This window comes from Apteryx mantelli, chromosome 13 (assembly GCF_036417845.1).
Source record: "Apteryx mantelli isolate bAptMan1 chromosome 13, bAptMan1.hap1, whole genome shotgun sequence".
NCBI lineage: Eukaryota > Metazoa > Chordata > Aves > Apterygiformes > Apterygidae > Apteryx > Apteryx mantelli.
In genome coordinates, this window is record NC_089990.1 from 1,680,984 (window position 1) to 1,695,147 (window position 14,164).

General features: G+C 58.3%; 1 protein-coding gene across 1 annotated transcript in view; it reads right to left on the reverse strand.

Moving 5' to 3' along the window:
- Positions 1–6,667: 6,667 nt before the first annotated feature.
- Positions 6,668–14,164, reverse strand: part of EFNB1 (ephrin B1) — a 77,538-nt gene continuing 70,041 nt past the window's right edge. Inside the window, exons 4-5 of the mRNA XM_067303995.1 lie at positions 9,699–9,827; positions 6,668–8,235 (exon numbers count right to left, since the gene is read on the reverse strand). Of these exons, the coding sequence (XP_067160096.1) occupies positions 7,847–8,235; positions 9,699–9,827 (518 nt within the window). The 3' untranslated portion in view covers positions 6,668–7,846. The remainder of the gene's footprint in view (positions 8,236–9,698; positions 9,828–14,164) is intronic.

The following is a 14,164-nucleotide window of genomic DNA, read 5'->3' on the forward strand; positions in this document are numbered from 1 at the left end:
ATGTCCAGCAGAGACAGGCCGCGTCCCCTGCCGGCATCCCGGGATGCAGAGACCTGCCAGGGTGCCGGAGCCTGCGCTGGAGCCTGCCCATGGCAGCCTGGGGCCGGCGGGACCTGCAGTGCTCTGCTCCCCGGCCCCGCGTTGCAGGAACCTGTTAAAGCACTTTTCTCCTTCTCCAGCAGGTCCGAGCAAGTTTGGCACTTACAGTTTTACCCTTTGGGCATCAGGGAGCAGCGAAGCTGTTTAAAATTAAAAGCGTTACTTAATTCACACCGGGATCAAAGCATTCAGAGGAGAAGGATTTTTCAAGCCGGCAAACCACATGTAAGCGCGTCGTCCCACCCGGCGGCTCGCTGCCGCCCGACCCCGGCCCCGCAGCCCGGCTCGCGCTGGTGCCCTGGCAGGTCTCCGCGTCCCGGGCTGCGCCCCGAGCTCGCGCCCTCCCAAACCCGCCGGCCGCTTTCATCTCCCCGTCCCACCTCGCCTTCACTGAGGAGGAGCTCACCCTCCACCCTCGCCCAGTTCCTCGGCCTCGGTGGTCCTTGGAGACCCCTTAACACCAGCCCAGCGCCTCCCGCGATGACCATCATGGCACCAAGACCCGTAACGGCGTGACGCAGCCTCCGTAACTCACTACGGGGCAGCCAGGCTGGCGGCAGGGACAGGCAGGGTCCGAAACCCCCATCCACCCCCAGACCAAATGCTGGTCAACCTCGAGGAGAAGCCTAGTCTTGTTGCCCTCCTCGCTTTTCCCTGGGTGCCGGCAGGATTTCGCGAGTCGCCGGCCCCTCGGTGGGTCCGGGGACCTTCATGCAGCCCACCAGGAGATCACACCATGCCCCTGCTCCAGGAGAGCACCGTGCCCTGCGGACGTGCAGGAGGCACGCAGGGACAAACTTTCACGTCCAAAATTTTGACCCATCTTCTCCTGACTTCCCACCGGGCAGTCACCGCAAAGACCAAACATGCCCGCGGTGGTTTTAGAGGAAACGTGTTTACTTACTGTCCATCCTACTGCAAAAGGGAGACTTCACAGTCCCTGGCGACAGCTTTCTGCCTCCTGCAGGACGCTCACTTGCTTTGGGCAAGTCCTTCTTTCCCTTTCCTTGCTAGTTAATGAGGATGACGTGTAGCCAGGCTACCACAACCTTTCCCTGGGATCCTTCTTCCGGAGCAGTCCCAGCCGTTCCCGGTTAGCTATGCCTTACACCCAGCACCCCTCCGCCGAGCCCGAAGGCTTCCCCCTCCTGCTGCAGAGCTCCGAGCTGACCAAGCGCCCTGGAAGGAAAAGCAGCCCCAAAGCGCTGCTGCGCCCACCAAGCCTTGCATCCGAAACCCCGATTTCCACTTGAGCTCTGCCTACCCGGCCTGACGAAACGGAGCTCTTGCCCTCATGCAAGGGGAAAAAAAATCACCTACACGTGAGCCCGGAGAGCTAAGTGTTCCCCAAATGGAGGCTCCTTTCCGGGAAATGAGTCCGGCATCGCACGTCCCCTCCGACGGTTTCTGCAGAGGTTGTATCCGACACACGTCGCGCTCTGTATTTGTGCACCAAGGGCCTTGCTGTCTTGCGCCTGGGCGTCCTGGGAGACTAGCTCCGGGAGGGCAGAGGGAATCTTTCCGTCTTTGCAGTGAAAAAATGTCCAAAGTCCAGCAAAATCAGAAATGCAGGCTCCAGGCTGAGCAAAGTCACCGAGCGTCCCCCATCCAGCTCCCACTTCTCTCTCATCCATAATTTACTGTGTTATGTGGCACTTTACAGTAATGCAAAGTACCATATTAAAGCTGGTTATAAAGAGCAAGAGCAATGACTATGGTGGAGCCCATCTTGGAGCTGGTTAAAGCACCATCTGTTAAGGATTTATTGCCATTCCATTTCCTAAAATGACTTTTTAATAACTTATTAAATGAAGGTACACTGAGGAATGACTAAATAAATATCAGTCGCTAAATGGGATGAACGTTCCCGTCCTGTGCCATCCACAAATGCCTCCCAAGAGGCTCTGGCCACTCTCAAGTAGAGGAGCAGAGCCCTGAGCCCCTGCAGCGTATCCCCGTCCCACGGGGGATGCAGGCCACGGGGGCGCGGAAACCTCCTCCGCGTGACCAAGCGTCACCGGCCGGACGGGCAGCGCCGATCTCGGCTACACAGGAAGCAGGACGCCTGCGGAGGAGAAGCCTACGGCTGCAGAGAGACACAGCAACCAACCTGCCTCCAGACAGCAGGGGAACAGAGTCACTCCAGCTCTTCGCAGTGGCATTAGTTAAATATTTAAAGGCATTTTCAGGCCCGACGAGGCAAGGCTTGCAGGTCAGCGGCTGACATTTGCAGTCTTCACAACGCAACCACGACGGCAGCACGCGTTTCTCCTAGGGCCAATTTCCAGCGACCTGCTACACTGCAGCATCGGGAGAAAAATCTGTCCTCGAGGCAGAGCTGCTCCAAGACCAAGAACTGCCGAGAAACCCGCTAAACCCACCCGCCCTGGTGGGTGATACGGTGCAGACCCTGCACAGCGCACGCATTAAACTGAGTCCCGGCGGGAAGGTTGTCCGCACCCCATCCTGTTCCCCCTTCCACGCTCCCGCTGATAATGGCAGCTCAGCTGGAGGATTGAATCAGCTCTAATTCTGGCCCTAGGTGAAGCACTAAGGTCTTTTAATAATGCAGAGAGTTGCACACGCACAGCTAGAAGCGTTATGTAAAAATTCACCATTTTCAATGCTCATCAAAACAAACATAACAGCTCCCTCTAATACCAGCAGCTGAAAAGCCCGCGATGAAACGCCTGAGTTAGCTTGTCCCAGATCTCTTCAAAGCCAAGCTGCAATTTCAAGAGAACCTGGGGCAGCAAAAAAGCACACAGGAGACAGCCAGGTTTCCATAGGAAAAAATCTTTTATTTAACAATATATCAGGTTCCATCATGGCTCCATGGAATTCAGATTCCATATTATTGATTACTGATGATGATGATATGCTACTGGGCGGAAGCAGCTGTGTAGAAGGCAAAAGGAATAAAAAAGGAACATGACAAGAAGGAACAGAAGAATACATTGCCGGGGGACGCGCGGCCAGCGGGAACCCAGCGCTCCGGGAGCCCAACCGAAGCCTAACGCATGGATGGAGCATGACTGGAAGCCAGGGATGATCAACCAGCACGGGAGCTGCTCGGCCACGCTGCGTGCTCTCGGGCTGGGGGGGACGGGGGGACACCCCCTTGCTAACGACCCCCCCCGGCCCCGGCGCAGCAGCCCAAGGACCCGCCGAGCCCCCCCGCGGCATCTCACCCACCCCGGCCAAACCCGGGCTCCCGTCCCGCTGCAGCGGGCGAGCCCCCGCGGTCCCCGCCAGCTCCACGCCGCGGCCAAAGCCGCCTGCGGGGCCCCGCGCTGCTCCCGCCGCGCTCGCCGCCCCGCTCCTCCGGGCTCCGCTAGCGAAGCGCCGCGGCTGGTTGATCACCCGATTTAAGGCTGCCCGCTGCCGAGGACCGCGGGACGAACACCACCAGCGCGTTTCTCTTTTTCCAAGACGCTGGACTGGGGCATCTCATGATGTGGCGGGGAGGTGCACGCGGCGATGGACGGCGCTTGGGGCTCGCGGGGTGCGTGCACGCGCCCCCGGGCCGCGCGTGCTCCCAGCTCCGGCGTGGGGGAGCAGGCGCCGGGGCGCCGGGTGCTGGTGTGCGGGTGCAGGCGGAGGCAGGCGGGCAGCAATACCCCCGTTCAAGCTCATCTAAACTAAACTTGCCCCGAGCGGCCGAAGCCGCAGCCGAAACTCCACCGCTGCCCCGGGTTGATATAATGCAGAGCGTAAGCAACTGGCTGGTCACTGGGAGCAACTGGGAGCACAAGAAGAGGCCTCCCAGCTGCCTGCCGGCTATTGCGCCGCGTGCAAGTCACGGGCAGGACCGTGAAACCGGAGCTGGCTTGGGGGGGGGGGGGGGGCACGTCCGTCTGCCCCAAAGGCAGGCACCTTCAGCACTGCTCCGTACAAAACACTCACGCGGCTTAGGGAGAGCCGTGTCCATCCCGAACACCAAGCCTGCGGGTTTCACTGGGAAAGAAGGGACAGTAGGAAAAGGGGATCTGCAACAAGAGCAGCTCCACGCATCTTGGGGGGGAAAAAAAAGAAAAAAAATCAAGATTTCAAAATGATGCATTGAGTTCAATGTCATGATTTTTTTTTTTTAATGGAAAAACTAAGGGAGATGAGCTTGAGGCTCTTTTTGGTGACCCTCTGTTGCCGAGTGTCCAGCCTGTGCTTGGGCCACGCTGGAAAGCTCCCCCCGCCTGGACCCACGGAGGCTGGAAGCCTGTTTTAAAACACGTGGGATCGGAGCGTCCCCCGATAGCAGCACGACTCCAGGTGCCGGGAGCATCCCGGGGACCATCCTGCCCGAGCCCAGGCGCAGCGAGCCCTGCATTACATCAAGGAGCTGGTGCCGCTTCGCCCCGGCCGCTGGCTGCAGCCCGGGGGGCACCGCTTGCCCCAGCGGCTTCCTCCGCCCCGTCCCTCGCCAAAGGGCGTTTTGGGGCCCGGCCCTCCGGCGTCACCCGCACACGAGCCCGGCGCTGCAGCCCGGGGGTTGGATCGCGGTATGACAATGTTTTACACCCGTTCTCGTGGTTAAAATTTTTTTTTTTTTTTTTTTTTAGTTCTCATTTGTTTTTCTAAGAAAAAGCAACCAGAAAATAATTCAGAGTTTATACAAAACATCTTTACATTATTTCTTCCAAAAAAGACTAGTATTTACACAAACAAAACAAAACAAAAAACAAAAAACTTCAATCCTTTCAATGAAAAGAACCAAAGGGAGACTCCGTTTTAGGACCCAGCAGACCGAGGTGCTCAGCAAAAAATTAAGAGTTCAGATTTCACCCTTTCTTCACATATTTACAAGCTTTTTCAGCTGCCCACAGCAAAAGGAGCTCGGCCGATGGGGGTCACCGAGCCGCCAGCCGGGCTCCAGCGGCGGCGGGTGGATCCGTCCTTCTCCTTCCCGCTAGCCGTGCCAAGACCTGGGGAGCCCGGAGGAGGGCCGGGAGGAGAGGACACGGGGATCCCACCAGGGCGCGGAGGGCGCGAGCTGGGAGAAGCCCTCGCTTGCTTTCGGGATGGCGCGCGGCCGGCTTCCGCACCCAGCCCTTCTCCTAAAAAACCAAAGCAAAGCCGAGGCACTGGAGCCGGAGCCGGAGCCGGGCCCCTCGCTCCCGGCCAGGCCGCGGGGTGAAACTCCCTGCAAACAGACCGTTCCTCGGCCGCCACTGCCGCTGCTGCGCGGGTCGAGCCCATCCCGCTCTCCTGATCCCGGGGCACCTTTCCGCACGCGGGAGGAGGACACCGGCAAGGGAAAGGGGAATTTTCTCTAAGACATGATTTGACTCCAGCCGCTGCCCCTGTTCTGCAGGCACCCGAGCCCCAGCTCCGGCCGCCGCCGTGCCCCGGAGCGCCCCGGTGTCCGAGCCCTTCCGAAAGCACCGGGGAGCGGCGCGGTGCCGCGCTCGGGCTCTGCTCCTCTAAAGGCAGCAGTGGCTCCGGCGGGGCAATCACCCGGGGGGGGATCGGCCTCACCCCGGCGCTGCCCCCCGGGGAGGCGAGACGGGACCGCTGCTCTGCTCCACCCCAAACTCCTCTTTCGTCCTGCTTTAAGGGGGGGGGGAAAAAAAAGGGGGGGAAAAAAACCCAAGGCAGGGCAAGCGCCCTCCCCGCTCCCCAAGGCGGCCAGCGCCGCTCTCCCGCCCGTGCCGCCGTCGTGCCGAGGCCCCTGGGGCCGCGCGCGCCCCGCCGCCCCCCTCCCTGCCCTCGTCCCATCAAGGCACTTTGCAGAGCTCTCGCACTCTTTGGGTGGTTCCTGACCTCCGATTTCGGGGGGCCCCGGCGAAGCCGAGCGCCTGCGTTGGCGGCGACCAAGGGAGCCGAGCCGGCCCCCTTTGCCGCTTGCACCGACACCGCTCCGGCCGCCCGCGCCCCCTTCCCGCTCCGGCCTCACGCTCACTCCCTGAGCAAAAGCAGCCACTTCCGAACGGAAAAGAAAGCAAGGAAGGAGCGCGCTGCTGCACGGTGCGGGAACGCGGCGGCAGCGCGGGAACACGGCAGGCCCTCGGCGCATCCAAGCCTCACCGCGCTCATCCCACTGCCGGCGAGAGGGGAGGAAGCTGGGAACGGTCCTGCCCGGAGGAGGCGGCTCGCTGGGCCCGGAGGATGGAGAAGAGCCCGCGGTTCAGCTCGCGCGCTCGCTACCAGCGAAGCCAAGACAAAGCTCACGCGGCCGCGGGGCGACCGCAAGCCCGCGAGGCCGCCAGCGCGCACCGCGACCTGCCCCGAGCACGAGCGCGGGGCCAAAACGACCTCGGGAGACCGGCGGGATGGTGGGTCACCAGCGCGGGGCCGGAGCAGGCTCCCAGGGAGCTAGGAACACTAACGGAGAAAGTGGCTGCAGAGCCCCCGCGCGGGACCGGGACTGGGGCCGCCCACGGGGTTTGCTCCCTGTCTGCCCCATCCCGCACCCGACACGAGCTCAGATCAGAGACGACTCTTTTCCAGTTTTCCTCTCCACGGAGACACGCTGCCCGCTGCAGCAGACCCTGTCCAAACGACGGCTCCGGGACGAAACCTGTCACTAAGGTACTTCCAGCTGCCCCCTGCCCCCCCTCCGCCCCCTGCCCACCCCGCGCGCTGCTCCCAGCGGCCCCAGCCGGATAGAAACCATCGGCAAGCGCTTTCCTTCCGCCCCTCTCCGCAGCGTCCGAGGCACGGGCCTGGCCTCCCGTCCGCCGGAGCAGGAGCGAGGGAGCCGCTGGGAGGAAGACACCTTGGGGAGTTTCCAGAAGAGCCGTAAGGAGGGATGAGGTTGCTGGCCGTGCGCGGGGGAGGCAGAGCGTTTGGACTCTCTCGTGCACTGAATGCTGGAGACATCATATATATATTTTTTTTCTTTCTTTCTTTTTATAAAGAGACTAAAACAAGAGTCAACAGCTACGAACACAAAGGTTTAAAATGGCAGCAATGGGAGAAGGTGGGAGTCTGTGTCCCGCGTCCAGCGGTGGCCAGCAGGACGGCGTGGCGGAAGGAGGCAATTGCGTGTGCCCGAAGGCAGTGGTGGGTGGTGGGACTCCGGACCAGAATTCACAAAAATAAAAATGTTACAAAAAATTAAAATAATTATTATAATAATAATAATAGTAGTAGTAGTAAGTCGGGTTTGCCAGCTTCCTCCCTGCACAGTTGTCTGCATCTTGGCACCTAGGCAAAGCATCCTCCTCCTCCCCCCCAAAGCTGCTCGCTCCGCACGGAGCAGAGGCTCTTCTCCACGGCCCCGGCGTTCGTCCCGGCTCCTGGGACCCTCGGGGACCGAAGCGACGGCTGGTGCAGTGCCGGACACACGGGTACGTAACGCAACGACGTACAGGTGACAAAGGGAAATCCCAAAAGGCAAAAGGGGAGGTGGAGTTTCCGGGTTGGCCAGCGGTGTCCATGAGAGCGAGGAAAGGCAGGGCGCCCGCGCGCGCGGCAGGCGCTACGCCCGCACCCCCACCGGCCGCGACCAGAGCCAGGACGCAGTCTGGAGAAGAAGAGGAGGATACTGAAGGCTCACCCTCAAGTCTTGGGATTACAAAAGCTGAGAACTACAAAACTAAATACAAAGGGGAGAAACAGAGCGAGAGCGTGCGAGCGAGTGATCCACTATCTGGTGCCAGACCCTTGCGCTCCCCTCGTCTTGCCGCGGGGGTCGTTTCGCTTCCTCCCTCGCAGAGCGAGCGCACGAGTGGGGAGACCCAGCGGGCGCCCCCGGGGCTCTCGGCGCTCTCGGGCTCTTGCATTGGCGGGTTGCCGAGGCTGCTCCTCAGACCTTGTAGTAAATGTTGGCCGGGCTCTGGGGGGGCATCTCCTGGACGATGTAGACGGGGTGCCCGTAGTCTCCGCTCACCTTCTCGTAGTGAGGGCAGTAGTTGTTTTCTGTAGTCCGTAAGGGGATGATGATGTCGCTGGGTTCCGAGCCCGCGTTCCCGCTGCATTTTGGGCTGGCCAAGGTGCTGAGTGACAAGGCTGCGGCCCGCTGCTGGGTGTGCTTCCGGTGCCGCTTGCGGATCTTGATCAGGAGGACGACGAGGAAGATGATGATGAGAATGAAGATGACGCAGCCAGCACCAATTGCAGCGAAAATTGCCACCTTGGAGCCGAAGAATCCGTCGCTGGGACCTTGGGTTTCCTGCCCATCTTGGTTGACAGAACCTGCATTGCAAGGGGAGACGGGCGTTAGACCAGCGTGAAGAGACGGCCACCCTGCCACATGCCGAGCAGCTCTCGGCTATAGCAACCCCAGGAGACACAGGGAGCCCCAGCTCGGTATCTTTGCTCTGTTGCAAACACAGCAGAGCAGTGGTTCACAGTCGGGAGGACCCAGGGGACTGCGGGCCAAAGAGGGAGCTTGCTGTTCACATCCACAGGGTGCTTTGAACAGCCAGGCGGAATGAGCTTGGTTTCGTGCTGTATCTGTCCAGGGATCACACGTTACGGAGCGGATGAGAACCACGGATTTGAGCCCCTCTCCCTTCCTCAGCTCAGCAAAACAGCTTCCTCATGCAGAGTGAACTCGTACACAGGAGCCCTGCCCTGGGTTAGGAGGGGAGCATCAAGTCCCTTGCCTCCAGGAGAAGGAAAGAGCATACGCTACAAAGACATGAGCACAGCAGTGTCTCAGCTCCTTCCTACCCCTTTTCATACGCTGAACATCCCAGATCTACAAGTCCCTTCACCCCAATTTCCACGACTTGGGCATCATAGGGCAGATAACCTTGGATAGCCACAAAGAAGGTCCCACAGCTGTCCTCTCCCTCACCCTGCAGTGGTATTCTCTCTTTTCATAGTCCCCAGTCCAGTCAGGAGACAGAATGCTGTTCATATCCGGCTTATAATCAGAATGAACCCCAGGAGCCCTTGCTCTCCTCAACAGACTTGAATGCTCTAATGAAAGTGGGTTCTGATACCTGTAGACCCGCAATATCCTATTACTGACCCCCCACCTTCTCCTGACCCCCACTCCGTGGCAGCTCCAGGCCCCTGAGGGGAGACCGCTCGACTGTCTGTATTGCAGGAGAAGAAAAGAGCAACTTTTCCCTGCTTCATCTGATTTCACTTTTCTCTCAGCAGGGTCAGGAACTCAGGAAACCACCTTCAAAGGGCTTTCGCACTAGCTCAGCTCAAAAACCCAAGGACCTCAGCTCCTCCAAACCCTCTCATTTCTACCTCGAGGAACAGATGGGTAACAAAGGGAGGAGGAGGAGAGCGCTGAAACAGCACTCCCCTCCGCAAAGCTGCTACCTACCGCCTGCACGGACAGGAGTTGGGAAAACACATCCAAGAACTTTTTCCCAGAGCTGCTCTGCACTTCAGCAGCGCCTTGCTGCCTGCGGCCTTCCCCCAAAACACAGACTGAGCAGTATCTCGGTCAAAAAATGCAGGGGTAAGGCAAGGGGAAGCTGTGAGTGGAGTGGAGATTGCAGAAACCTGCACCGTGCTTACAAGCAACAGATCTAAATCTCTGCTCCAAAATGCCCTATATCCCCTGGGATCCACATCAAACAAGCCAGACCTGGTTCTGTCCTATCAACAGCAGGTGCTGGTCAACCTCCCGGGCCCCGCAGGCACACGGAGGTCCCATCCCCTTTTCCTAAGATGCCCTCAGCAAAATCTACCTGGCTTCCCAGGCTCTTCCACCGCAGGGACCTTGCTGCGTGGACTCTGCGTCACAATTTTCACTGTGTTGTCGGATTCCTTGCTAGGCCGACTCGTTGTCAGCTGCTCTGGGATCACTGCATTTGGATCTGGGGAAAAAGAGAGAAGGGCCAGGTGAGAAACCTCAGTTCAAACTTGACAACGACAGCTCTTTCCCCCATATAAACAACAATTTCCCACCCAGCCCCTACACCAGTGTAAGAACCACTGTTTTCCTCCAGACCTCCGGCAGAGCAGTCGGCATTTGCAAAAGGTTGCTGTCCTGCCCATCCAGACCAGTGCCCCAGGAGAGCAACGTGCACGTCTGGGCGAGGAAAGGGAGCACAGATCGGCGGGGGAGCTCCGGGGCATTACGTACAGCTCCTTACCCGCCCGACAGCATCCTGAACAGCAACTCTTTCCTCCAAATCAGCTGGGCAATATTCCATGTCTAGACTACTGTCTACCAGCAGAACAGAAACTGGTGTTTCTCAGCTCAGTCCAAAACCTCCTGGAGGGTCTTGTGCCCCACAGGACTGCCACATAGCAAACACTAGTTGGAACACACTGGTGGGAAAAAAATCCAAAAAAAAATCCTGCCCAGCGCAGGCTAAGCCTTCCCTTGGTGCAAAGTCACCACCTGCACAGAACCAGCCCAGAGAATTACGCTAATTCCAAAGGTTGCCAAACAAACACGGAGAGAAGAGAAAAGCTCCGCGGAGCTCTGTGGGTAGAAGGCACACAGCAAAGGGAGTGCGAGCGCTTTACAGCGTGGTGCCAAAGACGGAGGCATTTCAATTAAACAGAAGTGCTGCTATCAAGCACTGTTCTTTCACAGCTCTACAGGATGATGCCAGAAACGCGCAGAGCGCTGAGGTCAACTGCGGAGCGGAAAGCACAAAGCCCGTCTGAATGAAGAGCCCTGGACAAAGCCGGGAAGACGGCAGGGGAAGGGAGGAAGGAGCACAGAGACGGAGGCAGGGACTGCTAAGGCACTAGGGCAAACCGTTATCTGGGACTACGCAAAGTGCCTGGGCATAAACGAGGAGGATAAGGCTGCAGAGCCGTGAGGGTCAGCAGTGATATGCCTGATTAAGATGCAAGACTCTTCACCTGTGGGCAAGCAGGGACTGAACGAGAAGATACCAGACCACAGCCAATAACAACTCTTAGATGACGACAGAGTTGCACAGGACCACAAAGACCAAAGCAACCACCTGAACCCACTGTGATGCTGGTAGCAAGCGATGGAGCCATCACAGCGATCATAGCAATGGGACATGCCATCTGGAAGCTTCCAAACCCTGTGGCAAACGTGATGTTCAAACTCCCGTTTGCTTGTGAAGTAACACGCCAGTCCTGCTGCTGGGGCTCCCCAACCTGCTCCCGGCTGGCCAGACCCTGCCTGCGTGCCGGCAGGGAACCTGCCCCCCGGGAAGGCCGGGGGCACCCAAACAGGAACAAGCAAGGAGCAGGGAGAAGGAGATTCCTCCAGAAAAGCACCGCAGCCCTCCCTTGGCGGGGCCGGAGGGACTCCACACGCTGCTATAACCGAGTCGCGTGAGACCTGGGGCAAGCTCAATAACGAAACTCTGCAGGAAGGTCTACAGAACAGGGCAGGGGACGGTGCTGCTGGCTGCGCCCTTTTGGGTGGCTCCGTCCTGGAAAGGGAGGCAACAACGCAGCCCCATCCCTCCCTCCGGGAGGGCTCGGTCGTGGGTTTCATGGCACTGCTAAGGGAAGGCAGCATCCCAGTCCCACGTCCAGCGCCCAGGGACACTCGGTTTTCAGTGGTCAGCCACGCCAGGAGCTCCTTCAAGAAGAGCCACCAAGCGAGACGGGTTTCCTGAGCTGGGATCGGCCACCAAGAGAGCAGACGGTGCATCCGAAACAGCTCGCGGTGGCTTCCTCCCCTGTTCCTCCCGACCGTGGGCGGCCGCTCCTGTGCTTGTGAACACGCCGGGGTGCCCACTCGCAGGGACCAGAAACTGCCCTCGCTCTCCAGACGCGACTCAGTTACGAAACAAAGCACAGACCAACCACGCGGGGAACTCGCCAAGCGCAGGGAGCCGGCGGCGGCCCGGGGGCCCAGCGAGCACGGCTCCTCCATCCCGGGAAGCGTGACGCAGCACGGAAAGGAAGGAGGCCAACCGCAGGAGTTACCGAAATAGCAGCAGAGCTGGGCGCTCCTCAAAGGAGCATGAGCAAGAGCAGGCAACAGACCCAGGCTTGCCGCCAAGCAAAGCCCACGGAGCTCGCGAGCCTCCTGTCCCTCTCCCCAGCTTCCCATTTTCCATTAGCAGCATAAGGTCTCCAGGACAGGGACCGTGCCTGCTTCTGCCTGAAGAGCACCCACGCGAAAAGCAAGCAGAAAAATGAAGTTCAATTCAGCACGGCCACGAAAGGAAGAGTGTGGAGCACCTGGAAGCCGTGCGAGAGGAATACAGGGGCGCAAAGCAAAGCTAAAACATTTCAGTACTTGAGGGAAACGGTTTCCCGATCCTCACCACCCCCCTCCTCCCTTTTTATGCTTTCCGAACCCCCGCGCGTGGGTCTGAGCAAGTTTGTAGCATGGGCAGCAGAGTGAACACAAAGGCAACGAGTCTGCCAAGACTGCAGCACTGGTTCTTTTGTTTATTATAAATATTGGCCCCAAAGTGAAAACAAAATAATGAAAAGCAGCCACCAGGAGCTCTGCATCCGAGACGGCTGCTAGAACGAGCCTGTGGCATCACCGGAGCTGGGAGGAACTCCGTAGTTTAGGGAATGGAAGTTTTCAGGGAGCTCTCTCCATCGGAAGAAAATCCCCTGCCAAGCAGGATTAGAGAGCTCCAGCGAGCCACGGCCACGCTACAGCGGCACATGCCGGAGCCAAACGGGGAATCGGCTATTGCCCAGCGCTCAGCGCCGAGGCCCTGCTCCCACCCGCATCGGGGCGGAGGCATCAAGGGCTCGGGCTGCGGCACGCACACGGGCAGGAAGCCACGGTATCACCGCCAGCGATGCCCTCGGAGTATTTCTGCCACCGGAGGACCGGCAGGTCCCCCCAGCTCGGGGGCTGTTACCGCTTGCAGCGCAGCGGAACAGCGCCGGGTCTGCACACGCAGACCTGCCGTCCGCGGGTTAAAGCCTGCGCAGCTCAGAGCACGTCCTGGACGCCTGGCGAGTCACGAGACCGCTTCCCGTGCCAAGACTGCGTTCTGTGCTATCGGAGCAAAGCACCTGGATCCTTGCGCTTCCCTTTCCGATAGCCTGGATAACCCCCCCGCCACTCTGTGGGAAGCCAAGCAAGGAGAGGCCGACTGCTTCCATTCTGGATCGGACAAATCTTCCGCTACTGCCTTGGATCGGAACAGCTCCAACTCGCACCTCGCGCACAGCTCGAAAGGGAAGCGAAGCCAAGGCAGCCCGGTGTTGACCGCAGACCTCCGACTCGCGGCTTTGCTCTGCCACTAATGGGAAACAGGGCAAACACCTTCCTCCGCAGCGGTACGCAAGTCACGCCGTCCGTAAAGGGAGAGGACTACGCAGAGCTACGCTGGCTTCTACGGATTTGCACGGTTCATTGATCTCACACAACTAGCTTCCAGCTCGGCCATAAAACACAAGGTAAGATGGACCTGACAATTATTACCTTTTAATCCTAAGGCGCTAAGCATGCCCAAGTATCGACAAAAAAAGAAAGATCCTAAAAATGAAGTTCTGCTGAATTAACTCAGGAAATCCTCCTGGCTCAAAGCAGCAATTGGCCGGGCCTCAGTTTCCCTAGGATCCAGAAACAACAACAACATGCCAGAATACGGGCCCTGGTTCAGATCCACAGCAGAAGAGACCGGCTGCCATAAAAAGAACTTGTTGGAAATTGCATCACAGAAGTTAAGCAATTGGAGGATAACTTCCACATCCACTTAGTTCTGCCTCATACAGACTGCTTTTCTTCCTTACTCCCCTGCAGCAAAGTCAACCTCATGGGGACATTTTGTTAGGCAATTAGAGCAACTAAATGCTCTACTTACAAACACATCCAGGTCCAGAGTCTCAACCGGTTGCGAAACAGCAGTGAGCAAGTGCTTTGCATCACCTAACATGACATTAAACCTTTTTTGGAGGACACATTTTCCCTTTTTCAAGGGCGGGGAGGATGAGGAGTCTGGGGATACTGGAAATAAAGTGCAAGAAGCAGTTCTGTAATGATGTCTGGACAAAAGAGGACTTGGGAGGGTTTCTCTATTCCTCTCACATGTACAGAGAAAAAATGGGGCATCCTTCTGGGAATGATATGTTATAGCATGCTGTGAGCTAGAGGCTTTTGGCACTTATTATTGAAAAAGAAAAATCAATTCAAATTGATAATCTTATCAAGGAACAAAACCAGCTCCTCACTCTTCTGTTCCCTGTTGACCATCGCCCCAGGATAAAACTGAGCAAAAAGAAAGTCTTTAGCTCT